Here is a 27,339-nt window from a genome sequence, read left to right as displayed (position 1 = left end):
GTGGCCCTAATGCGCTTCCATAGGGCTATACCACAAACAGCATTATAAATGCAAGTTACAGTTTTTATTATTTATGTATATAGCTTAGCTTGAAGCAAGGTCCATATTAATGCATTTTCCCTAAATGATGGTACAGTTGGTAAGATGTCATCACCAAGTTGCACTTGTTTTATTTTATTGTAATTTGGTGAATACTGTGTAATGCACCTGGACTTGAAGCCTTGAAGTAATGGTGCAACTATCAGTAATACTATTATGTATTTTATTGTTATTATTTATTAGTTTAAATATTATGCAGTTTAATGATGGTAAAATTGTTTAAAAAGTCACTTTAACGTGTCAGTGGACAGAGATTGTTAACATTAACAGAAAGTATAGTTGGTTTACAAAAAATATTAACTATTTATTCCTTTTCTAAGACGTGTTCAGTGCAATCCAACTTTTGACAAACACTTCTGGATATTTTACTAAGTCTAAATGCCTCTTTGGATGGTTGAAAATATGTTGTCAAAATCATAGTTTAAGCTTTTGCAAAATTTGTTCAATTGAAGGTTCTATATTTTGACTGCATCTGTCATGCAATGTGATTCCTTCTCTTTAGTGCCACCCCCTTGAAAACTATCACTTTATGGGGCCATGCAAACCTGGATTAATACTTGTGTGCACATTAAAATGTCTTTTTGTACGATGTACAATTCTCACAACAGTCGAATAGGTTATTCTTAGCCAGTCTACTGCAGTAATTGCAGTGGAAAATGTGGTTAACATCCACTCATGCATGGGGAAAAAAATACTGTCTAATACCATGAAACTGGCAGAATTTAGAAAAATACCGTGATATAGAATTTTGGTCATACCGCCCACCTCTACTATCTATCTATATTATATAGTGCCTTTCATATCTATCTATCTATCTATCTATCTATCTATCTATCTATCTATCTATCTATCTATCTATCTATCTATCTATCTATCTATCTATCTATCTATCTATCTATCTATTATATAGTACCTTTCATATCTATCTATCCATCCATCCATCCATCCATCCATCTATCTAGTGCCTTCTATCCATCCATCCATCCATCCATCTATCTAGTGCCTTCTATCTATCCATCCATCCATCCATCTATCTAGTGTCTTCCTTCTATCTATCCATCCATCCATCCATCTATCTAGTGTCTTCCTTCTATCTATCCATCCATCCATCCATCTATCTAGTGTCTTCCTTCTATCTATCCATCCATCCATCTATCTAGTGTCTTCCTTCTATCTATCTATCCATCCATCCATCTATCTAGTGTCTTCCTTCTATCTATCTATCCATCCATCCATCTATCTAGTGTCTTCCTTCTATCTATCTATCCATCCATCCATCTATCTAGTGTCTTCCTTCTATCTATCCATCCATCTATCGAGTGTCTTCCTTCTATCTATCTATCTAGTGTCTTCCTTCTATCCATCTATCTAGTGTCTTCCTTCCATCCATCCATCCATCTATCCATCTATCTAGTGCCTTCCATTATCTATCTGTCCGTCTGTCCAGGTTACCATACCGGTATGCATGTGGTGCTCCAGCCTCAGGAGGCTGGCAGCTTGGGGGAGCATGATGTTGTATTAGCTTTTCTTCCCCATCCATCCATTTTATGGGAGTTTTACGTGGACATTAAACCCACCAATTTGGTTGAGAGGCAGATTTCACCGGCCCATCCACCCGTTACAGTAGTCAAAGTAAAAAAAAAAAAAGATTTCAAAAGCCAATGTGTAAAAAGGCTCTTTGTTTATATCCTTATAGATAGTAAACGACCCATCTCGCCGGTATTTAAAGCGCTGCATCAGTGACGTCATATGCTTCAGCGTTTGAAGCCACGCCCCCAATCATCCGGGAACTACGTCCTGATGACAGAACTCCTGACACGGCAGTGCTTGTAAACAAAACAAAAATAGCAAAGTAGTGCAAAAGTACTAACAGAATAAATAATTCTGTTTTCCAGAAGCTGTGCAGACTCAAAACCAATAGCCAGAAATGTTCCATGGTATTAAAAAAATTAAAACTAAAAACACATGCTCTTTTTGCAGAATTATTCCTTGAACTCCTAACAGGCCCAACCAAATACCTAAATTGCTGTATGTTTCTGTTTAGATGGGAAAGAGGGATGAATCATTTGCTTTTCAACATGCTACCGGGAGGTCCACCAGACTACAATACAGCACTGGATGTTCCAAGGGACAGGTACGGTCAACACTCCTAATTTATCTGATTTTAATTTTTCCCAGTTGTTTTTCCATCTACTTTTTAAATGTGAAACTCAAATTCTAACAACCTCATAATATGACACAATTACCTGTAATCTGCAGTTTGTGGTATTTTATATTTGTTGCCAGTAAATTTGGGAGCTAAACAGCAATATTAGATCAGTGTTTAATTTTTACTGAGCGTTTGAGCTAATTTCTGTCTGCATACTGTAGCTGTTTATTCAGGTCTTTGTGTCTGTAGGTAAATTTAACACTATTGTAACACTCGTGTAAAAGCTCTATTCGTGTTTGAAGACTTTTTTTTTTTTTTAACCTTCAAGAGTAAATAATTAAAAATCAATTTTTAAACCTACATTATCATGTTTTGGTGGTGCAGTGGTAGCGTTACAAGTAAGGAGACCAGGGTTCACTTACTGGTTCCTCGTGGAGTTTACATGTTCACCTCATACCTGCATGGGTTTCCTCTGGTGCTCCTTTTTTCTCCATTTGACCAAAGACATGCAGATTAGGTGAATTGGCAACAATAAATTGTCCCTTGTGTGTGTGTGTGTTTGCTCTGTGATGGGCTGGCACTCTGTCCAGGGTTTGTTCCTGCCTTGTGCCCAGTGCTTGCTAGGTCAGGCTCCGGCACCTCCAGTAGACATAGTCTGGATTTAGCAGGATAGAAAAATGACATGACATTAACAGTAGCTGATATATCTCTGGTTTCATTTTTACTTTGGGAATATGCTTTGATGCCATCAGTTCTCAAGAAGTGTGTCATTTTTGGTGTTGTAAAAGAAATAGACTTGATGCACTTAAAAAGGTTTGGGGCAGCCACCCATATATTATTCCTGGCTGCAAAAGGTTTTTTAAATAGTATAGAGATGTTCTCAATTCCGAGTCCAAAGCAGAACTTTCGATGGTTTGTCAAGATGGCAGCTTTAAGGGATCAAACAGGAAGTGACGTAAGGGAACCGGAAGTAGTGATGTTCAGATGTCAGAGTGGGTGCCGGAAGTGATATATTTCTGGGCGCCGGAACTGGAAGTGATGTCATCTGCTCTGAATCAGACAGGCTGTAGATTTAAAACCCACTTCATGATGTGTAGATTGGACTCCCTTTGCAAGGCCATCCACTGTAATGGCACATGGTCTGTCACAAGAGTGAATTCACGCCCCAAGAGGTAGTATCTCAGCTGAGTAATTGCCCATTTAATAGCCAAAGCTTCCCGCTCCACTGCTGCATACCTGGTTTCACGATCCAGCAGTTTCCGGCTCAGGTACATAATGGGGTGTTCAACTCCATCGACACTTTGGCTCAGCACGGCTCCAAGACCTGTGTCCGAAACGTCCGTCTGGAGGATGAAAGGCATAGAAAAGTCAGGCGCTTTCAATATAGGAGCTGACGTGAGGGCCATTTTTAGGTCAGTGGATGCAGCCTCTGATGTCTCATACCATACCATGTGATTAGGTCTCCCCTTCTTTGTAAGGTTTGTCAAGGGCATTGTTCTCTCAGAAAACTGGGGTACAAACCGGCGATAGTAACCCACTAAGCCAAGAAAAGCCTGAACCTGCCTCTTGTTTATCAGACGGGGCCAATTCAAAATGGCATCTATTTTAGAACACTGTGGCCTCACTATACCCTAAATAGCCTAGATAGCCTAAATATTTGGCTTTGACCAACCCAAAGTAGCATTTCTTCGGATTAATGCGAAGACCAGCTTTTACTAGTGACCGTAGTACAGCTTGAACCTGCTGTAAGTGTTCCTCCCATGTGTTGGAATAGATGACAACGTCATCCAAGTAGGCAGCACTATATGAATTATGAGGATGGAGCACTTTGTCCACCAGCCGTTGGAATGTCGCAGGTGCCCCATGCAATCCAAATGGGAGAACACGATACTGCCAGTGCCCGCTAGGGGTTCTAAATGCTGTCTTTTCCTTAGCGGAGTCCATTAAGGGAATCTGCCAGTACCCCTTAGTCATATCTAAAGTAGTCAAGAATTTGGTGTCACCTAGCCGTTCAAGGAGGTCGTCCACTCACTGCATCGGATAGGCATCGAATTGGTAGACTTGCTTAAGCTGACGGAAGTCATTGCAAAACCTCCAACTTCCATCAGTCTTACTGACCATGACAATTGGACTGGACCAGGGACTATAACTTTCCTCAATCACACCAAGGTCCAGCATTCGTCTGAGCTCCAGCTCCACTTAAGCCTTTTTTGCCCCAGGAATTGTGTAAGGGCGTTCTCGGACAATAACCCCAGGTTTTGTCACAATGTCATGTGCAGCCAGGGAGGTCCGTCCTGGATTTTCACTTACTTCCTCAAGGACAGACAGGATGACTACTTCGAGCTCCTGTCGTTGTTGGCGGGTCAGATTATCTCTGAAATTAAGATGTAATTTATGAGCGAAGAGAGAGTGGGGCTGTCCGGAGGAGGACTCGAAATCCCTGTCCTTCCATGGTTTCATCAGATTGACATGATAAATCCGCTCGCTGGGACCACGATCCTGTTATTTCACCAAATAATCAACCAGTCCCTTCCTCTCCTTAATTTCATAGGGGCCTTGCCAATGAGCCAGTAATTTAGAATGTGAGGTAGGAACTAAAACCATGACTCGATCTCCCGGGTGGAACTCCCAAAGAGATGTACCACGGTTATAGCATCGGACCTGGGCTGTTTGCGCCTTTTCCATGTGCGTTTTCAATATAATTCTGATCTTATCAAATCTATCTTGTAATTGGGCAATATATTCCAATATATTTGTTAACGGGAGGGCCTCTTCATCCCATCCTTCTTTTAAAATGTCTAGTATGCCCCGGGGTTGTCATCCATATAGTAATTCAAAAGGCGAGAACCCCGTGGAGGCTTGTGGGACTTCCCGATATGCAGAAAGGACGAGGTGGAGGAGCTGATCCCAGTTCCTTCCATCCTAGTTGACTACCTTACGTAACATTTGTTTGAGAGTTTGATTGAACTTCTCTACAAGACCGTTGGTTTGAAGATGATATACTGAGGTTTTTAAATGTTTTATTTGAAGTAGCTTGGCAGTCTACCTGAATGTCGGCGAGGTAAAAGGTGTCCCTTGATCTGTCAGGATTTCTTTAGGGATGCTGACTCGTGCAACGGCCCCTACTAATTCCCGTGCGATAGCTTTTGAAGTAGCTGAGCACAGTGGAACAGCTTCCGGAAACCGGGTAGCATAATCTACCAGGACCATTATATATGACCTCTGGCTGAGGGTTCTAAGGGTCCTACCATGTTGACCCCAATACGCTCAAAAGGGACATCTGTTAAGGGTAATGGAACTAGAGGAGCACGGTCCCCCCTAGGAATCTGCCTCACTTGACACTCTGGACAGGATGTACAAAAGCGGTGGACCTCCTCATTAATCCTTGGCCAAAAGAATCGGAGCTTAATCCGTTCAAGTGTTTTTTCGGGTCCCAAATGGGCTCCCAGGCGATGGATATGTTCTGGTTCACAGACTTGTCGCCGGTAAGTCCGTGGTACTAACAACAGTGACCTTATCTCTCCCTCATGTTCTGCCACCCGGTACAACAGGTCATTATTTAACACAAAGTGAAGACCTTGTGGCATTGGATGTAATGTGCGCTGGCCATGTATCAGAATGACTGCATTCTTTACAAACTTAAGGGAGTCATCATTCCACTGCTCCCTTTTAAATGAAGCCGGGGTCTGCCTGAATTGAAACTGCAGGCGTGTGAGGGGATTGGATTCGACCTCAAGGGACGGGGTTTCATTCAGAGTCGACTCAGCGCTTGTTGATGACGTATCTGGCTGAGGCGTCCCGTGTGTTTCCACGTCATCACCAGAGTTCGAACTCCGCTCCCCAGCCGGCTGTATACGTGTATATGCTGTATATACTAGGGGGCTCCGCCCCCTGCTCGCTTCGCTCGCCAACCCCTGGTGTTGGGACATGAGAAAGAGTCAGATGTATGAATTAGATATAGAATAGTGTGCAGCTTTGGATGATGCCCATAGAAATAACAAATAGAGTGTTTGTCATATATTAATGTTTTATTGGAATATTTCTTTGTATACAACATTAGTAGTAAAGATGGTGTCTTGTCCTTGAATGAGTCTTCCTTGGCATGGATTATTTATAATTTTAACTTTAACGTCAGATGAACGGCGAACACGTGAGAAGGCAACATAAAGTTGTCCATGTCCAAAAACGGGTTCAGAGAGGTAGATGCCAACCTTGTCCATGGTTTGTCCTTGTGATTTGTTGATGGTCATGGCAAATGCAGGTTTAATGGGGAACTGTCGGCGTTTCAATGTAAAAGGTAATTCTAGCTCAGAACTTGTAAGGTCAATTCTAGGAATGAGAACAGTATTGTTAGCATGTGATCCTGTAAGAACTGTCGCTTGAATAACATTGCGTGTCATGGTGTTGACGACTAACCGTGTGACATTGGATAAACCCTGTTTTGTGTTAAGGTTTCTTAATAGCATGATTATTGTTCCGTTTTTAAGGGCAAGGTCGTGTTGTGGTAATCCGGCAGGGTTAATAGTGTTCAAATATTCTAAGGGGAAATTTATATGTTCATTGTCGTCATCAGAGTCAACTTTGTCTGAGCTTAGAAAGATCTGTGTCTCTCCAGGAAGTAATGAAATGACTTGGTTATTAATGTGATTAACATTAATATTTTTTGGACATAATATAGTGCGTTGTGTTAACAGGGGTATTTGGTCTAATGTGATTGCTGTTCCAAATATCTCTTTTACTAAGTCGTCTGAGATAAAGGATTGTGGAATGGAAATAATATCTGGGTGAAGTCCATCTGTATTTGTGAGTGTACCATTCCCAGTTGTATTAGCCAACTGTTATATTCTGGATCTGGACATCGCATGTTTTGTACCAACTGTATTGTTTTAAAGCAATGCCAATTGTCTGCGTATTTTAAGGTGGACTGAACAATAGCTGAGCGCATGGCATGTGGAACAATAGCTAAGCATTGTCTAAAATCTCCTCCTAATAAAAGAACTTTTCCTCCAAAGGGAATATTATTATTCATCAACGTTTGTAGAAGTTTATCAATGGTGTTGAGTAAGTGACTGGATGCCATTGTACATTCATCAATAATTATCAGTTTTGCAAGACGGATGTCTCGGGCATTGCTACTGTGAATGTTCATAGTGGATACTGATGTCTCTGTGATTGGGACCGGTATTTTGAATATTGAGTGACATGTACGACCATTTATTAACAGATTTGCAGCCACTCCGGAGGATCGCAGTCACTGTTAATATGTTTCCTTTTCTGCAGTTGAACGGTTAATAGTGCTTTATTGTAAGGAGATCCACCTATGCTGACACCTATGCTGTCTAGTGTGAAGGTGTTGACGTTCACTTTAGAATATGTGGCTTTGGGTGTCACTTCTTATGGATGTGTGTGTGTGTGTGGGGGGGGGGGGGGGGGGGTGAGGATTGTTGTTGCGCGAGCGTCTTCTTTCTTTTTGTGTTCCTGTGTCTTGTTTGAGTCCCCCTCTTTGTGTGTGTCCCGTCCGTTGCTTGTAGGGTCTGTGGGGTGGGCTTCGCTCGCCAACCCCTGGTGTTGGGAATGACAAAGAGCGTGATGTATGAATGAGATATAGAATAGTGTGACGGTGTAGATGATGCAAATAGAAATCAAACAATAAAGTGTGTAGCACAGTGTAAAGGTTTATTTGAAAATTTCTTTGTACACGCCGTTTAAGTGTAAAAGGTAATTCCAGCTCAGAACTTGTAAGGTCATTTAAGATGGTTGTTGTTGTGATCAGAGTCAAGTTTGTCAGAGCTTAGAAAGAGTTGTGTCTCTCCAGGAAGTAATGGAATGACTTGGGTGTTTATGTTTTCCACATTAATATTTTTTGGACATAATATAGTGCGTTGTGTTAAAAGGGGCATTTGGTCTAATGAGATTGCTGTTCCAAATGTCTCTGTAACTAAGTCGTCGCAGATAAAGGCTTGAGGAATTGTAATAATATGTGGCTGAAGTCCATCTGTATTGGTGAGTGTACCATCTCTCAGTTGTAATAAGCAATTGTTATGATCTGGTTCTGGACATCGTATCTTTTTTACTAACTGTATCTTTTGAAAGTAATGCCAATTGTCTGCGTATTTTAAGGTGCACTGAACAATAGCTGAGTGCATGGCATCTGGAAGAATAGCTAATCACTGTCTAAAATCTCCTCCTCATAAAAGTACCTTTCCTCCAAATCTAATATTATTATTCATAAACGTTTGTAGAAGTTTATGAATGGTGTTGAGTAAGTGACTTCATGTCATTGAACATTCATCAATAAACAACATTTTTTCAAGACGGATGTCACGTGCAGTGCCACCGTTAATGTTCATAGTGGATACCGATTTGTAGGATCTAATGCAGTTGATAAAGATTTAACTTTCAGGTACATCGTCAGTTATAAGCTTCTGTAGATATTCAGTATATGAATGTAAAGAAGGCAGTCTAATTTGACCCTTTTGACAACAACGTGTAAATGTATTACTTGTATTTCCAGTTGTTTCTTCAGGGAAGTGAACTGAATGACAATGATTGCAAATGACATTCATTAATCCGAATGAATTTTCCTGGTGTATGTTTTCCTTGTGCCGTTTGAGAGGCGCGTTGTTGCATGTGTAGTATTTGGGACGTGTTGTTTTGGAGCTGTAATCGATTTGCCTGTGCTGTGTGAGAAGCCCGTTGTAGCCTTCGCTGCCATTAACGTATGTCTGAGACGGGAGGTGTTTCGTTTTGAATCCGTGCTTGTTGCGATGCAACACTTTGATTGATAGATTGCGTAATGTGGATCTAGGATGTAGATTTGTGCATATTTGCGTTGTTGATTTGTTTCAGGGTGCACTGTTCCAATGCGATGCAGTATTTGTGCACATATGCGAAAGTAGTATGGGCCATTGCCTTTTGGTGGCCTGATATTTACTCCGGTATATGCAAAAGCAAATGAACTATTGTAGGATCTAATGCAGTTCATAAAGTTTTTACTTTTAGGTACATCGTTAGTTAGAAGCTTTAGTTGAGCTTTGCGTTTTTGGAGTCGAGACATTTTTTCTTATGGATGTGTGGGGGGGGGATCGTTGTTGCGTGAGCGTTTTGTTTCTTTTTGTGTTCCTGTGTCTTGTTTGAATCCTCCTCTTTGTGTGTGTCCCGTCCCTTGCTTGTAGGGTCTGTGGGGTGGTTTTGTGTTCTTTTTTTTGGTCTTCCATGGGCTTGTTGAATCCCCCTCTTGGTGTGTGTCCCGTCCCGTCCCGTGCCTGTAGGGTGGGGGGGGGGGGGGGGGGTATGGTCGTGCCTTGCTATTGGGCGCTCGTCTGTTCTTTTTTTTTTGGTGTGTTTAGTTTCGTGTGCAATGTGTTTCGTGCTTTCCCCTCGTTTGAGTACTCTTTTATGTGCCTTTTCCTTATTTTGGTGCTTGTTGAGCCTCATTTTTGTGACTCCTTTCTGTATGTGCTCACTCCTGTTTTCTGTGCTCTTGTCGGACTCATTTTGCGCCTGCGTCTCTCGCGGACCCTCATCCGCCTCTCTCGCCCTCTTTTGTCCGCCTTTCTCGGGTCCTCAGCCGACTCTCGCGGACTGTTTGTTGCGCCGGCGCAGTACGTCTTTTTGCAGCTACGGCCCATGGCCGGATGTGCCTGCGTCCATCATCCGGTTTAGCATTCTCGGTTAGTAATATGGATGCGTGGAAGGAGTTGAGGGTGCTGATTCCACGTCCGTGACTAGACCTAGCGATCTTGGGGAAGAAGCATCTGTGTTACCGCTTTTAATGTCTACCCAGTCTCTGCCTAATATCACAGGAAAGGGAGGATTATCCATCACCGCCACTATCAACTTTTTTAATAAGCCATCCTGACATATATAACATCTGACGGATTTATAATTCCGGACATCCCCGTGAATGTGGGTTTTAATCTTTAACCACTGTCATGGTAACAGCAAATGGTGAGCAACAACAGAAATGTTACTGCCGGAATCAAATAAAGTTATAACCTTAATTCCATTAACTAGCACTTCACCCATATGTGCAAAGCCCAGGGTTAGGGTTAGGGTTAGGGTTAGGGTTACACACAGCGCCTCCCCCCATATCACTCCGCAGAGCCGGCCGACACATCCCAGGTTCCACCCGAGTACACTTCGCATTGTAGCTTTGAGACTGTATGTTAGGGACACAAGTACGCCCGGGTTCACACGAGTCCTGTTCTGATACTCCCAAGCCGGTTTCTGCCCTGAGGTGTTCTATTGTGAATTTCCCATTGGGATTAATAAAGTATCTATCTATCTATCTATCTATCTATCTATCTATCTATCTATCTATCTATCTATCTATCTATCTATCTATCTCTCTCTCTCTCTCTCTCTCTCTCTCTCTCTCTCTCTCTCTCTCTCTCTCTCTCTCTCTCTCTCTCTCTCTCTCTCTCTCTCTCTCTCGATCGATCGATCGATCGATCGATCGATCGATCGACTCGGCTACCAAGACAATATCAGTATAGCCCCAGGCAATTTTTTTCAGGCAGGGCACGGAGCAACAAAGCGCTGCTATTTGATGGCTCGATTGTTTATGTGGTTGAAGCCACCTAACCACATTCACCCATAAAGCCATCGCCTGTTTTTTTCACTGGTTTAGCAGGTTTATATGTCCAGGCCATCAGGTTTTCCATCTGCCAGCCTGGATTGGAAGAGGTGGACAACAACATCTATGGCCTCCCAGGTCTCCAGACCTTACCTCCTGTGATTTTTATCTATGGGGGTACTTTAAAGAAAGAGTGTTTGTTCCACCTATGCCCACTAATCTTCAAGATTTGCGATATTGAATTGAGGAAGCTGTGAATTCAGTAACTAGGGACCATCCGACTTGTCTGTGGCAAAAAATGTTGTACCTTTTTGCGTTTGTCGCGCTACACTTGGTGCTCATGTTGAGTGCATGCAACCTCTGAGCAAACTTTGAACTTTCCTCTATCCAGTACTTTCCCTTAATTTAGCTGCTTTTATAGCACCCCACGTGTACAGGCATATCTGCATGTTGACAGCTTACCAGCTCAGCACAAGCAAAATAAATAGTTTAGATGCACCTGTGCCAGTCACCACAGTAGGTGCCCGTTCACTGCGCTGCTTTTTATTGGAGGCATCCTAACTCGGCCTCTAAATACCTGGGAGTGCAGCTGGATGATAAATTAGACTGGATTGCCAATACTGATGCTCTGTGCAAGAGAGGACGGAGCCGACTATACTTCCTTAGAAGACTGGCGTCCATCAACATCTGCAATAAGAAGCTGCAGATGTCCTATCAGACAGTTGTAGCGAGCGCCCTCTTCTATGCAGTGGTGTACTGGGGAGGCAGCATAAAGAAGAGGGACGCCTCACGCCTGGACAAAATGGTGAGGAAGGCAGGCTCTATTGTAGATAGATAGATAGATAGGTCATGTGTAGGTATGGAGCTGGACAGCTTGGCATCTGTGGCAGAGCGACGGGTGCTGAGCAGACTCCTGTCAATCATGGAGAATCCACTGCATCCACTGAACAGGATCATCTCAAAACAGAGGAGCAGCTTCAGCGACAGGCTGCTGTCACCGTCCTGCTCCACTGACAGACTGAGGAGATCGTTCCTCCACCACACTATGCGACTCTTCAATTCCACCTGGGGGGGTAAACGTTAACATTATACAAAGTTATTGTCTGTTATACTTGCATTTTTATCACTCTTTAATGTAATATTGTGTTTTTTTATCAATATGCTGCTGCTGGAGTATGTGAATTTCCCCCTGGGGTTAATAAAGTATCCATCCAACCAACCAACCACCCCACCCTACCCCTGTTGGAATATGACAGACCCAATCAAACAGAATAAAATCAATATTATCAGAAAGCAAAATGAATAAAAACACAGTAAATCCGATGGTCGCAAAGTATTTGAAAAGAGTCTTATTAAAGAATGCTTATGTAGAAAATGAGTCTTTTCATGTCTCGGTGCAAATCCTCACTAAAGAAGATCCTGAGCAACTGGTGATGTCTGTGAATCACAGACCTGAAGCAGTCATTACATGAAAGGGATATGTGACGGAGTCCTAAATATGACGGTTTTAATACACCTGCCATCATTGTCGTGTCCCAAACATTATGGTGCACTGAAATGGGGGTCCATGTAGAGAAAGTGTTGTCATTTTTACATGGTGTGACTGAAATGCATTCAAAACCTCTTAAATGAAAGTCCGCAATATAAAGTTTAATCACATCTGAATTGTTTGATTTGTAATTTTAAACTGTGGAGTAAATCATGAGAAATGTGTCTTTGTTCCAAACATTATGGAAGGTACTACATATACAATATAAATTTATTCTCCCCTATTTTCAAAGGCCACTAGAGGACAGTGTTTCACTGTCATTCTCTCAGTTGCTCAAATAATGAGGCATTTAGTCCTGCCTACATCATCTAGAGTAGGGATCTCAGACTCCAGTCCTGGCGGGCTGCAGTGGCTGCAGGTTTTCATTCTAACCCTTTTCTTAATTAGTGACCTGTTTTTGCTGCTAATTAACTTCTTTTGCATTAATTTTAATTGACTTGTCTTTTTGAGATTTATTCCATGGAATTTCTTCATTGTTCCACTGAATTGCTTCATTTCTTTCCTTAAACAGAAATGAAATGTGAAGCGAGTGAGTCAACAGAAGACCAACTTAGTCAGGTCGTCAGACTCCAACCAACTTCATTCCAACCAGTTGCTTAATTAGGCGGCGAGTCTTTTTGTTAATTAAACCAATTCTTTAATTCCATGGCTTGTTGCTGCTTTCATTGTGCAATACCATACAACTTCAAAAAATTGTTGATTTTTTTCTTTACTTTTCTAACAGCACCGTTAAAATGGTTTGGGGACCTGCAGCAAACCAACTTTCCTGAAACCTCCACCCTTTTTATTTTCAGATATTGTATAATGGTCATATTTTGCAGCTCATGCTTTGACTCATTTTGTATCTCATGATTGTTTGGTTGCTAATTAAGGAAAAAGAAACAACTAAAGGGTCTGAGCCTTCAGGAGCAAATCAGTTAAAATGAATGGAAAAGGAGATCCCTGATCTAGAGTAACATTGCATCAAGTCCTGTTTTCTGTGGTGCCAATAAAATGTATTGGGTTCCAAGAGTGTTGTGCTAAGGAAATTATTTGGAAGGTTTGGAAGTTCAGGGGACATCAGTTGTTTTGTCCACTAATGTTGTATTTATGTCATTCCATAGTGGAGCAAATGATTAATTTTGCCATACTTAAATCAACGTTTGTGAGACTTGCAGGGATTATATATGTGTGTGTATGTATGTATGTATAATGTGTGAGTGTATATATTATGTGTGTATACAGTATATGTGTGCATGAAATAAAATATTTTATATAACAAGCCCGTGCTCTCTTCTTGCAAATTGAAATGAATCGGTGGCACAGGTATGTCAGCAGCCTAATGTTTCTGTTTCTCATACCTGCCATGAAGAAATTTCCCCCAGTTGCCCTCCTAAAATACTACTCCAGACTTTTTTTTCACTGTTCTGTCTGAATAATCCATGTTGTCCATTTGGCCTAAATCCGAATTTTTGTTTGCTTCTTCCAGAATGCATTTCATTTTTCTTAATATATTGTTCGGTGAGTTTACAGGAGTGTTTAGCATCACTGTCATTCCAGAGAACTCATTTTTGGCAAAACTACATCTCGCAGTCAGAAGTTAACTGATGTTTTTCAGCAGAATGCTTTGATATGACTCTGAATTCAAAGATGTTAAGTTAATCAGGACCATGTGCAGAAAACAGTCCCAAACCGTAACTCCAAGCACCATACTTGATGGTGAAGTTAAGTAGGCCAAGTGCAGTTTTTGCCAAATGTGGCTTTTCTCTTGCGATCAAAATAATCAATTCATAAATAGTTTCTGCAACAATCATTCTCTGAAAAGTACCCAGAGTCATCCAGGAGGCAGATTTTGTTTTATTCTAACAGTAAATGTGTTTTTGTTTCTGCTACCATCCCATTAAAACCAGCACTGTTTCATTTGCCTTTTACTGTCATCTCACATGAAAAATGTATCTTTCTTCAGAATTAAAGGAAACCTTAGTCTTGAAATGTCAGCATCACTTACTCCCAAACCCCAGACATTACTTCTCTAACAAAAGTCCCAGGTTCAAATACCCTTTTGTGTGAAAGCCAGTACCTTTTTAAAACGGGCTTCTTACTTCCACAATACAATACAATTTTTTCTTTTTTCTTCCTCTCCTTACCAGAGAAGCATTTTCGTCATCCTCCTCCTCCTCCTCCTCTATGAACTTCAGCTCAACCAATTGAGGCAGAGCAACTTCTTTTATGCCAGACCCTTTCCGATACATTCAGGAAGCACTTCTAAGTCAGGTAGAGGCTTCTTCTGGTGACACGCTAGGAAACCAGCTGGACATCTCCCCAAGCACATGTGAATCCCACCATAGGGATGCTGCCACCCAGCTTATCATGGGAGAACGTGACTCCATCCATTCTTCCATTATTATCATCCCATCTGGAAAAGGGAACACCCACCATCCAAGCAGCAATACTGAACCATGCATTATGGATGGCTAAGGGGCTATCCATCCTGGCTGGCTGTGATACCAGCCAGTCCTTGTTGTCTATACCAGTGTACCACTCCTCAAGACCCTTTTTTCACCCTGAAAATATATGCTACTGATCCCAATAGCGGCAGCAAACAGAAGAACAATCAATAAAAAAAAATAAAAAAAATTGGAAACATCTATCCCACACTGCCTCCTCACACAGGGATATGAGGCCCATAAAAAGGTAAAATGATCCTCAGAGTCATCAAGACACTAGCCTTCCTTGAATGAACCCGGGTTCACCTGACTCCACTTGTAGGCAGCATAGTTTTCCCCATAATATCCACAACTTCTTCTCTGACACTATTCCTTGCTTTCCTTCTCTTCTCTCCATTGCTACTGCACCTTCACCTTTTTCGGTATGGTCAGCCCATCCTCTTTTAGCTTTTATTGGCCCTGTGAGTCAGGTGCTCCTTTCCCAGTGATTCATTGGTTTTTAATATACCGTATTTACGCGTGTACCACGCGCACATTTTTTCCCGAAAATTAGCATTAGAAAATCAAGTGCGCGTCATACACGAGGAAATTTGTTTCTGTAATGTTTACTTCTTCTGCTTGGGCTCTCTCTCGCGCTCTCTCTCTCTCTCTTTCGTCATGCAACAAAAACAGGCGGGCATTTTGCGGAAAACGTGCCCTAAACGCTTCCTATACAATCACAACGCACGTCATGCACGGGGAAAATTTTTTTCGCGATTTTCTTTGTAAAAATGAGGGTGCGCGTCTTACACGAGGGCGCATGGTACATGAGTAAAAACGGTATACAGTAATCCCTCCTCCATCGCGGGGGTTGCGTTCCAGAACCCCCCGCGAAAGGTGAAAATCCGCGAAGTAGAAACCATATGTTTATGTGGTTATTTTTATATATTTTAAGCCCTTATAAACTCTCCCGCACTATTATAAACATTTCCCACACAATTATACAGCATAAACCCTTTGTATTCTCTTAGATATTAGGTAAGATTCGTTGAAATTATGTATGTAAACACAGTTTATATACAGTAAAACCTAAATATTATTTTAAAGATATCGAGCGTCTCCGATATCACATATGTTACAGCCATTACGACAGACAGGCCACCAGCAATAAATACGTACAATGCAAGAAAAATTGTAGAGAGTAAAATGTGTGTACAGTGACACTAAACTATGTACATTGAATAAGTACTGTACGTAAATAACTAATTATGGTTACTCACCAACAATGACACGATGACTTGTCCGATAACAATGAGTTTAATTTTACTGCACAACAAAGGATAGCGTTACAGCTCTTCTAAAGGAGCCTCTTCAGGCGACTGTTTAGCACCGCCGTTGTTCTTCTTCCAGCACTCTTCAATCCAAATCCCTAAAGCAGATTCCATCCAGACTACTGCCTTATCACGTCCACTTGCAACTCGTTTTGCGCCCTGGTTAAAGGACACTGCGGCCGTAGATCTTATATGCTTTTCCTCCTTTTTAAATAAAAAGAATCGTGGACTCATTGATGCTGTAATGGTGTCCTGCAGCGGTGTAGCTGTTTCCTTCCTTCAGCATATCCAAAACTTTTACCTTTTCTGCAATCATTTGCATCTTCTGTTGGCGCTTGGACACGGCCCCTGAAGCAGTAGCAGGAGCACGTTGATGCTGAATGAGCGAGATAAGACTTAATGGTTAATGCAGCACTCTGTCGCTGAGCCAATCAGCAGCACACAGGAACTTAACTGCGTGCTGTGATTGGGTAGCTTCTCAGCCATCCGCCAATAGCATCTCTTGTATGAAATCAACTGGGCAAACCAACTGAGGAAGCAAGTACCAGAAGTAAAAAGACCCATTGTCCGCAGAAACCCGCGAAGCAGCGAAAAATCCGCGTTATATATTTAGATATGCTTACATATAAAATCCGCGATAGCCGAAGCGCGATATAGCGAGGGATTACTGATTCTTTACTTTAAGGGTGAAAAAATACAACCAGATAATTGCACCAAATACACATGATTTTCCAGGATGATAAATTTTTGCTAGATTTTTTTTTTTTTTTAAATCAAGTTTTCTCTTCGTAAAGGGGCAAGTCATTTTGGGAAAAAAAGGCGTCTGGTGTGTATCCGGAAGATGAAACTAAAGAGGCGTCTGCACAAAGAGACACTACAAATGTGTCCTGGTGGTTTATTTTTTGATTAGCAAAAAGTCGCCAATTAGTTTAGCACTTTGTGATTAGCTTGGCCATTTTCATGATGAGCTGGCACCCCTTCCAGGGTTGTTTGCGTTGTGCCCAGTGCTTCAGGGAATAGGCCGCTGTCTTCTGTGACCCTGAATTGGATTTAATGGGTTTAGAAAATATTATGTTTATAATGACAGGTTGTAGCACTTTGTGATTTACTGACCTAAATCTTAACTTTATTGTTTAGTTTATTCAAATAATCTAGTCTTGTAAAATATGGATAACATTTATAGATGTAGGCCATTGCCAAAATTGATTTAATTAAATATTTTGATGTAAAGTGGTTGCATGTAGTGTGGATGTTTACTATCGGGTTCCACATGCCTTTTAGCGGCACTCCAGCTCCATGCTTATGAGTCCAATGGGAGCTTTAGGTAGCAGCAGCACGCTCAACAGATGAGAGCAGACGGCCGTTTATCGAGTATAGAAATGTTGACAGAGAGAGAAGGTTTTTCTTTTCGCACATTGGGCTGACTCTGTCTATCTTGGCAGGAGATGGATAGCCCAGTTTTCGATGGAGCTTTGATTAGGTATGTGTGTATGTGAAATAAATACATGAAAACTCAAACTGTTTCTGTCAGATCCTTTTATTGATGTAATAGCTGGCATCGGGCGGCCCTCCCTTTGCATTCTGTGTACTGTACGTATGTGACAAGTGCCACATTTTTATACAAGTATCTCATTTCATATTTATTTTACTCTCCCAGTGGGGCAGAATGGAATGCTTGAGTATGACTGACATTTATTAACCCTGGACTGAATCTCCTTAATCTTAAAGGGTGGGTGGGGAACACTGGAAAAGGGTGTTACCTTGGATTATGAGCTCATTTTGGAAATCCGGAGATTTGGATTAAAGCTTGGAAGCTGTATTTGCTGAGTTGTTCTGGATAACCGTGCCATGTTTAAAAGTATTTGATAGATGCTCACTGTCCGCTGTGAGTGGACACTCTATACATTTTGATGTCGTGTGCGTCTTCATCACTGAAAGAATCCACATTCTGCTGAGTACCCCGAGCCATAAAGTTCATTCTGTCAAAAATATAAGAGTGTGGTTTGTAGGGGGTCACGACAAAACATCAACCGAGACACAACTTCATGGACTCAAGTCCCAGGGTTAGACCTGTACAATAAATAGTTTTTTTTTCTTTTCTCTTTCTTTTTCTTCTTCTCCTCTACTGCAGCTTGCCTCTTATGTGGAGCAGCATACTTTTCTGCCATACGCTGCACCTAGGAAGCACTTCCTGGTCAGGTGGAACCTTATTAAAATAAGGAATCCTCTTTCCCGCAGCCCACTCCGGCGGCTCCCAACAAACCCAGCAGGGCTGACCATCTGAACTGTAACTCCCATGCAGCCCTGCAGGAGGGCACATAGGAGATCCACTAGAGCAGGGGTGAGCATTTTTGGTCCTGGAGGGCCACATGAGGCTGCAGGTTTTTGTTCCATCCCAGTTGCTTAACTGGAAACCAATCCTTGCCACTTACAGATATCTCTTAATTTCATTACTTGTTAGGGCAGGGGTCGCCATATCCAGTCCTGGAGGACCACCGTGGCTGCAGGTTTTCATTCTAACCCCTTATTTTAATGAGTGCCCCGTTTGTGCTGCTAATTAACGTCTTGTGAATTTATTTTAATTGATTTGCTTTTTTCAGATTAGTTCCCCTGAATTTCTTCATTGTTCTTCTGAATTGCTTCATTTTTTTCCTTAAATGGCACCCAAACAGAAACAAAATGTGAAGTGAGGGAGCCAACAGAAGACCAACTAAGTCAGGGCGTCAAACTCCAAGCATCTTCACTCCAACCGGTTGCTTAACAAGGTGCCAATTCTTGTCGTTAATTAAGCCAATTCTTTAATTTCGTGGCTTGTTGCTGCTCTCGTGGTGCATTAGCAGACATTTCCGAAATGGTCGATTTTCTCTTTCTAAGAGCGCTGGTAAAATGTTTTGGGGACCTGAGAAGATCGACATTCCGGAGACCTTCATCTTTCATTATTTTCAGATATTGTATGATGAACACCAGTTGTTTTGGCTCATTTTGTATCTCACTCTTGTTTTGCTGGTAATTAAGGAAAAAGAAACAATTAAGGCAGGGGTGTCGAACTGTGGTCCTGGAGGGCTGTAATGCTTGCAGGTTTTCATTCTAACCACCTTCTTAATTAGTGACCTGTTTTGCTGCTAATTAATGTTTACCTTAGTTTTAATTAACTTGGCTCAGATCAGATCCCTTAGTTCTTTCTTTTTCCTTAATTAGCAGCCAAACAATAATGTGACACAAATGAACAAACAGGTGACCAGCTAATCACATTATCTTAATACATAATTCGCCTGCCTCCTCACTCACTCACTCATGTCCGTCCAAAGCCGAATGCGCAGTTACCTTCTGTGCAGCTGCCCGCAAAACCTTACGAGACCAACATCCAACCCCAACATCGCGGCAGGCGGCGGATTTACGGCCACAAAAATTCAAAGAGAAAGGCGACTTCAATTAAAGCCCTAGAGGCCTGAAAGGTGATTTCGACTACAGCTTGAGGCCTAATTACGCATTCATTCAATACACCTATATCAGGTTTGTGGTGCTTATACTTATTACTATTCCATATTGTACTGGAACATTCATCATTCAATATTATACTATAGGCCTGGAAAATTCATCAACTAACAGTACAAGCCTGTACAGTAATGAGTAAAGCGGATTACAATCATTACAAAACAACTTCTTCGTTACTTATCATTTGTTCTTCATACACTGCTGACACAAACTCGTGCCCATTTCATCTTACATTGTCGAAACGGGCTCTTTGTCTAGTCTGAACATAAAGAAAGGTGATGGTCTTGGTAAGGTTGGTCTGTCAAGTCAATAATCAGAAACAGAAAATCAGCAGTTTGGGAAATGTCTGCTGTGGCAGAATGAGAACAGCAGCAAGCCGTGGAATTAAACAACGGCTTTAATTAACAGCCAGAATTGGCTTCTCATTAAGGAACTGGCTGGAGTGAAATTGGTTGGAGTTTGAAGCCCCAATATAGCTGGTCATCTGTTGGCTCGTTTCACGTCACATTTCTGTTTGGCTGTCATTTAATGAAGAAAAGAATCAATTGAGAGGACTGAGTCCTTAAAAACAGGGCTATGACAATGAAGGGAAAAGAAGATAATTAGCAGTGAAAACTGGTCAACTGTTAGAATGAAAACCTTCAGCTACTGCGGCCCTCCAGGCCCAGAGATCGACAACCGCGAATTAAGGGGTCTGAGTCTTCAAGAACAAGTCAAATAAAATGAGTTCAAAAGAAGTTAATTAGCAGCAAAAACAGCTGACTCATTAAGAAAAGGGTTAGAATGAAAACTTGCAGCCACGGTGGTCCTCTAGGACCGGAGTTGGCGAACCCTGTGTTAGGGTTTTAAATCAGCAATGTCAAGTCATTATCATAATTGTGATTTTTTTTTTCTTTTCCAGGGATGTCATCCAAATGATTTGTAACTTAAAACAGATGAGTAGTAATACATATAAAATGATAAAAAAAAGACCCCCACAAACTTCTTCAATGCAAATACGCAGCATTGGCCCTCTTAAAAGGGAACTCGAATATAGCCTGTCCTTCATATTCCGATATAGCCTGTACTTTATATTCATCACTTTTGAGATTTAATATATTTGTCATGTTGTTCACGTAAGCACACAGTATAATAACGACTCGGTGATATGAATTATTATACACATAAAATGAATTCAAAACAAGTTAACTAGCAGCAAAAACAGGTCACTAATTAAAAAAAATGTTAGAATGAAAACCTGCAGCCACTGTGGCCCTCCACGGCCGGAGTTTGAGACCACTGGTTTATAGATATTTTGTCCGTGTTTAAGGTGCTGGTATTGAAATGATATCTATTGCTTTAGTTTAGTTTTTGAAGTTCCTCTCTCTTTGATGTTACATTTTTACTTATTTAGAGGATTATTGTTTTTCTGAATTGTACCAGAGGATTCCACTGTTTTTCCTCTCTCAATTTCTGGTATTTTGACATTAAAAGTCTTTGCCCCCCCCCCCCACACACACACACTCTTTGGCCTGTGCAGGCAATCAAGCTACGTTTGAGTTTGGGGACAGGCTATTTAGGATAGGTAAGAAATATACTTTTGTTCTAATTTATGTTGGAGAATGGGTCTGACATTTTGGGCCGTTCACCCTTTTTTAAGTTTGGTGAGCAGGCAGAGAAACCAGGACAGATTGTCGAAGAAACAAAAACACAAAATTTTCACAAAACGTTGTCAGTGATTTGTAGCCCCCTGACCAGCAATACAGTTTAATTTGCAAAAGATAAATTTATTATTATTATTTTACACCTTTGCTGAGCTCTGTACAGTACACTGGTGCATTTACCAGAGATCAACCAGACCTCTCAGACTTTGAATTCAGCTTGTTGTTCAGCTGAGGACTTGTTGAAGAATGTGAGTCTTCTGAATCTCTTTTCATTCTGACTGTACACAGAAGTTTGTCCAATCACTCATGGAACCCAGTCTTGATGGTTCCCTGTGCACCTACGACTACTGGAGCCACTCTTGTCCTCGTGTTTTACATGCGTCTGACTTCAATCGCTAGGTCTTTATTATTTATTTATTTATTTTAATCAAACCTGTGTTAGCATAGTGTTTACGTCTTATCAGAATAATGTTTACTATTGCATTTTGTCTAAGCCAAACCTGTGGATGAATTCCTGATTTTTCTCTTAAATGGCTGAGATTCATATTCAAGGATCTGCCCTCTTATACTACAAGGACATAAAATATGCCATTCTAACCCGATTTTAACAAATTCTACAATCCTTCTTTGCCTTTTGCATGTTCCAGGGCACTTCTTGCAGGTGGTGGCTTTTCCACATGGACCTACAGGCAAGGATATGATGTCAGCATCCCTGTCTACAGCCCGTTGTCTGCAGAGGTGGATCTACCAGAAAAGCAACCAGGGTAAGAAGAAGCCTATTTTTGTAGAAGCAAGTTTTTCAAGCTGCCTGACCCTCCATCTAGTATTACCTAAGTATCTGATAAGCCTAGCTCTTGCAAGTTCAGTACTTTGTTTTATTTATCGTTTTTCTACACTCTCCAGTGTCATATAAAGCAGGGGTCACCAACTCCAGGAGGACCACCGTGGCTGCAGATTTTCATTCTAACCCTTTTTTTTAATGAGTGCACTGTTTGTGCTGCTAATTAACTTGTGAATTCATTTTAATTGATTTGCTTTTTTCAGATTATCTCCCCTGAATTTCTTCATCGTTCCTTTGAATTGCTTCATTTCTTTCCTTAAATGGCACCCAAACAGAAATCAAATGTGAAGTGAGTGAGCCAAATGAAGAGCAACTAAGTCAGGGCGTCAAACTCCAACCAATTTCACTCCAACCAGCTGCTTAATGAGGCGCTGATTCTTGTCGTTAATTAAACCCATTCTTTAATTCTGTGGTTTGTTGCTGCTCTCATTGTGCAATAGCAGACATTTATGAAATTGTTGAGTTTCTCTTTATAGGAGCACTGTTAAAATGTTTAGCGGATCTGAGCAGGTCGACATTTCTTTATTTTCAGATATTGTATGATGGACACCAGTTGTTTTGGCTCATTTTGTATCTCATTATTGGTTGGCTGCTAATTAAGGAAAAAGAAACAATTAAGGGGCCTGAGTCTTCAAGAGCAAGTCAAATAAAGTGAGTTCAAAAGAAGTTAATTAGCAGCAAAAACAGGTCACTTATTAAGAAAAGGGTTAGAATGAAAACCTGCAGCTACGGCGGTCCTCCAGGACTGGAGTTGGTGACCTCTGATATAAAGTGTACAATAAAGTGTCTTAACTGATGAAAACAGTTGATGGTACTGGCTTGTTTCATATGTTGCACATTCATTAAAAATGTAAGAAATTGGAGTGGTGGCAGAAATGGAGTTCTGTACTCTGTAACGAGTTTAATGATAAACATTTACAAGACCGTGACCTAAGACCTGTCATTCTGTACTTGGTTTCATTTTTTAAAGAAAAAACAAGCTTTGTTATTCTGCATTTGTATATATTTTTGTTAGTTTCAGAATTGTGTCCATATGAATTACTCCTGAACGCTTTGAAATCAATTTAGTTGTTTTTTCCAGGTACCTCCTGACTCACCAAACGAGAAAAACTTCACATTCGATACACCATTCAACTAATCTTTATGTCTATTTAGGCTAGACGTCAAGCTCCCCCCAACCCCCCCCCACCCAAGGGGGCCTCTAGACCAGGGCTGTGGAGTCAGAGTCAGAAGCAATTGTTGAGTTACTGAAGTTGGAGTTGGTAAAAATGTTCTGTCTTCGACTCTGATTTACATGTAAATTGTAATATAATGTGTTGAAACTTCCAGTTTCTCGTATACTGATTCAATTAAACTATTTCTTCATCTGGACTTTTGACAAAAATATATCTTCCTTTTTAATTTTGAAAAGTTTAGCCTTGTGATTAATGTTACTCTGTTTGTAAGCCAAAGCGACTTTGCTACAGCCTTTAAATTCGTACTTTAACAGGTTGGTGATATGTGGCCCGTAGTGCTATGCTGATTTTAAATAAATAATCACGACCTGTAAAGTGCAGGGCTGCAATGCGGTGTGGGTATGTGCAGTCACATTTCGCTTTCTGGCTGATTGGGGTACTTAGCTGATCACGCAGCATATACTTTCGGGTGGAAGTGGATCAGTTGGGCGCTTCAGTTGTGTCTTGGAGGGAGCGGCCTGCCACACCTGCAGCCAATTACATGGGGAGATAAAAGGAGCCGACACAGGACAAAGGGGGAGAGAAGTAAAGGATAGAAGTTAAAAGACGAAGAGATAGAGACGTGAGATGATTGAGAGACGTCAAGGTGCGGAGGAGAGGAGGCAGGCAGCCAGCAGGAGAGCCTCTAGGAGGAGCGTAAGGTCGACAATCCGACGGCGAAGAGGGCCACTTAGCTGATTGTTTTGCCGTATGATCGCCTATTCCTGTAAGGCCGAGGAGTGGCAGCAGGTGGAGCGGAGGCTCGGCACAATGCCCTGCAGTGAGCCATGGACAGTAGGGACCCGGGCCTGTGGAAAAGATTGGCTGTACCTGTTGGCTTGACATCTCCTGTACTGCAAGATCCCATGTGGAATACGCATTTTATAAGAGACGCACCTGGGACTGAATTTTTTAGAATTCACCCCCAGCTGTAGGATTTTAATTTCATGGATTATTTTTTGTACTCTCCACAATCACTCTGACCCTGACTTTTATTGGATTGTTTATTTACTGGGGAAATGATGAAGCACTGCACCATTTGTCTGAACACTGTTTCATTTTGGGTTGTTTTTAATTAAATGTACTAACTCATTTTTACAATTACCCCTTGCTGCATGTGTTTGTCCTCATTTGCCCAGCTCATCTTGGTTATGACGATCAGTGGTGGGTTCAAGAGGCTCCTAAATGTTATAGGCTGCATGGAGCCAACCAACCCGCACTGTCACAAGGTTAGATGGCTAAAAAGTAGCCTGATGATTCACACTGGCAGTGATGGAGTGCCTTATTTCTTATATGTTGTGTGCTTTCAATTAACATAGTAAATATATTTGTCTAATTACAAATAGAGGGGTTGAGTCTTTCTGTTACCATAAATTGGAGAGTCGGAGTCAGTGGTAAGCTAAATTGAGGAGTTTAAGTCGAAGGCTATGTGTGTTGAGATCATATTTTGTGTTTTGATCATATTTTGTGCTGAAAATTACACCCATATGATAAACGGTAAACCAATAGGTGTCTTCAGTAAAAAGATTGGTAATATAGGCATGTGGAGTATTGACTTATGCTAATTCAGATTTTCTTTACAAATAACATTCTTTTTAATCTTCCAGACCCAGGAAGTATTTCATCCTGTCCAGTCAGATAGCTTTGCACATGGAGTATCGGACAGAGTTGGAAACGCTCAAAGCTGAGAATGGAGAGGCCATGCTGATCCTGGACAAGTGCACAAACCTCTCGGAGGGAGTCTCATCTGTCCGGAAACGTTGCTGCAAAGGCCAGGTGTTTGATTATCCCCAAATCCTTCAGGTGAGTCTGCCTCTTGTTCTTGTCGGCTTAAAGTGATAAGAGCACTCATCAGAAGAAAACATTAATTTTTAGTAAGATTTTTTTTTTTGTGTTTGGTTGGTTTCATTGTGAGAGCACAAACTATGTAATTTGTTTTAATTGGGAAAGGTTCTCTGCACTGCTGGTTGAACAGATTCTTTCAACCCATTGTCAGCTTAATGCATATACAGTAATTCTCAATCCTGCTTATTCTAATTGAGGTGAAGTGTATCCTAGTAGCCGTGGTTATAAGGCAGGATCAACACCCTGTTATCCATGTGGTTTATTGGATATGGTTTAACATAAATGTAGTTAATATAACCACTTGTAACTTGGGCAGTCAACCCATGCAGGATTAGATTAGTTAAACTTTATTAATCCCAAGGGGAAATTTAGATGCATCGGGATCATAAAAAAGACAAAGATACAGACTAACAGGATAAGTAATACAATCTATCAATAGATTGATAGACAAATCTACTATATAATAAAACACTAAGGTCTTTGTGTTTAAACTTTCAGAGCAATCTGATTGGTCATTTTGGCTTTGATATGATTGGTCTCTCAATGCATGCTCAATAATCCAGGTAAGGAAATTCTAGAAAGTTGATTCAGTTCATATAGACATAGTTCAGTTTTCTCTCTGGAAAAGAACTATGTCTATATGAACTGAATCAACTTTCTAGGATATGATTGGTCAGTTTGCCTTAAATGATGCAACCCAAGAGGAAGATGAGTATGAGATGCTTAAGGAAGAGTAAAGGCACATGTTTAAAAGACAGAAAGTAAGATAAGATTCCTTTATTGTCATTACGTAACACATAAAATGATATTCTGGTACACTACCTGAAATGATGCTCAAAACTGTACTCTTTAAAACCACACATCTAATATTCTCACATAGACAGTTTACACATTACACAGTTGTCATCATTTGCAAAGAGAAAAAAAAAGTTTTTCAAAAAATATTGCACAAGTTAAGAAAAATAAATAATGATGAACGTGATATTTCACACTTGTTTCTATAAGACGTGTGATTTCATTACAGAATTTAGTGTAGTAATCAGTTTGGGGTAGAAACTGTTCATCAGTGTTGTGGTCTGCACTCTAGTGGTCCTACTGTACATCTCTTCCCTGAAGAGAGAAGTTCAGACAGTTCGTGTGATGGGTGATACAAGTCCTTTAAGATGCTGGATGTTTTCCACAGACTTCGAAACGTGTAGATGTCTTCCAAGATAGGCAAGGGTGTGTAAATAATTTTCTCTGCTATTTTTATGATTCTCTGCAGAGCCCTTTTGTCAGCTCATGAGCTGTTGCCGTTCCCATGAGTGAAGATGCTCTCAATGGAACAAAGATAGAAAGACACCAGAAGTATAAAATCGGTCGAAAATAATGAGAGTCTGAGAAGCAGGCATTATGGAAACACAGCAGCTGGTGAAGAAACATTCACACGTGCAAATATTTATTAGTTACAGTAATCCCTCACTTATCGTGGGAGATAGGTTCCAAGGCCGACCGCGATAACTAAATTTCCGCGAAGTAGGGGCACCATATTTATTTAATTATTTAACGTGTATTTGGACGTTTTTAAACCCTCCCTGTATTGTTTACAACCCACCCTTTACTCTATTAATAACAGGGACAACTGCTAAGCAATATGAAATCGGTAGATAAGTTTACACTTACTGTATAGCGAAGTACACGTAGCAGCTTGTAGGCGGTCATGACGTCGTCGACCTTGTTGCAAAGATTCCTAAAGCAGATTCCATCCAGACTACTGCCTTATCATGTCCACTTGCAACTCATTTTGCACCCTGGTTAAAGGACACTGCGGCCGTAGATCTTATATGCTTTTCCTCCTTTTTAAATAAAAAGAATCGTGGACTCATTGATGCTGTAATGGTGTCCTGCAGCGGTGTAGCTGTTCCCTTCCTTCAACATATCCAAAACTTTTACCTTTTCTGCAATCATTTGCATCTTCTGTTGGTGCTTGAACACGGCCCCTGAAGCAGTAGCACGTTAATGCTGAATGAGTGAGATGAGACTTCCTGGTTAATGCAGCACTCCGTCACTGAGCCAATCAGCAGCACACAGGAACTTAACTGCGTGCTCTGATTGGGTAGCTTCTCAGCCATCCGCCAATAGCATCTCTTGTATGAAATCAACTGGGCAAACCAACTGAGGAAGCAAGTACCAGAAGTAAAAAGACCCATT

The 27,339-nt window shown here is 41.1% G+C and overlaps 1 protein-coding gene across 1 annotated transcript in view; it reads left to right on the top strand.

Annotated features, from left to right (window-relative positions):
* The window catches only part of ext2 (exostosin glycosyltransferase 2), a 319,184-nt gene that overhangs the window by 32,928 nt on the left and 258,917 nt on the right, over positions 1-27,339 (top strand). The window contains exons 4-6 of the mRNA XM_028796059.2: positions 2,144-2,233; positions 21,897-22,013; positions 24,912-25,107. Coding sequence (XP_028651892.1) covers positions 2,144-2,233; positions 21,897-22,013; positions 24,912-25,107 — 403 coding nt within the window. The remainder of the gene's footprint in view (positions 1-2,143; positions 2,234-21,896; positions 22,014-24,911; positions 25,108-27,339) is intronic.

Source organism: Erpetoichthys calabaricus, chromosome 2, assembly GCF_900747795.2.
Source record: "Erpetoichthys calabaricus chromosome 2, fErpCal1.3, whole genome shotgun sequence".
Taxonomy (NCBI): Eukaryota; Metazoa; Chordata; class Cladistia; order Polypteriformes; family Polypteridae; genus Erpetoichthys; species Erpetoichthys calabaricus.
Note: the sequence above shows the minus strand (reverse complement) of the source record. Positions and strands in the feature narration are given on the sequence as shown.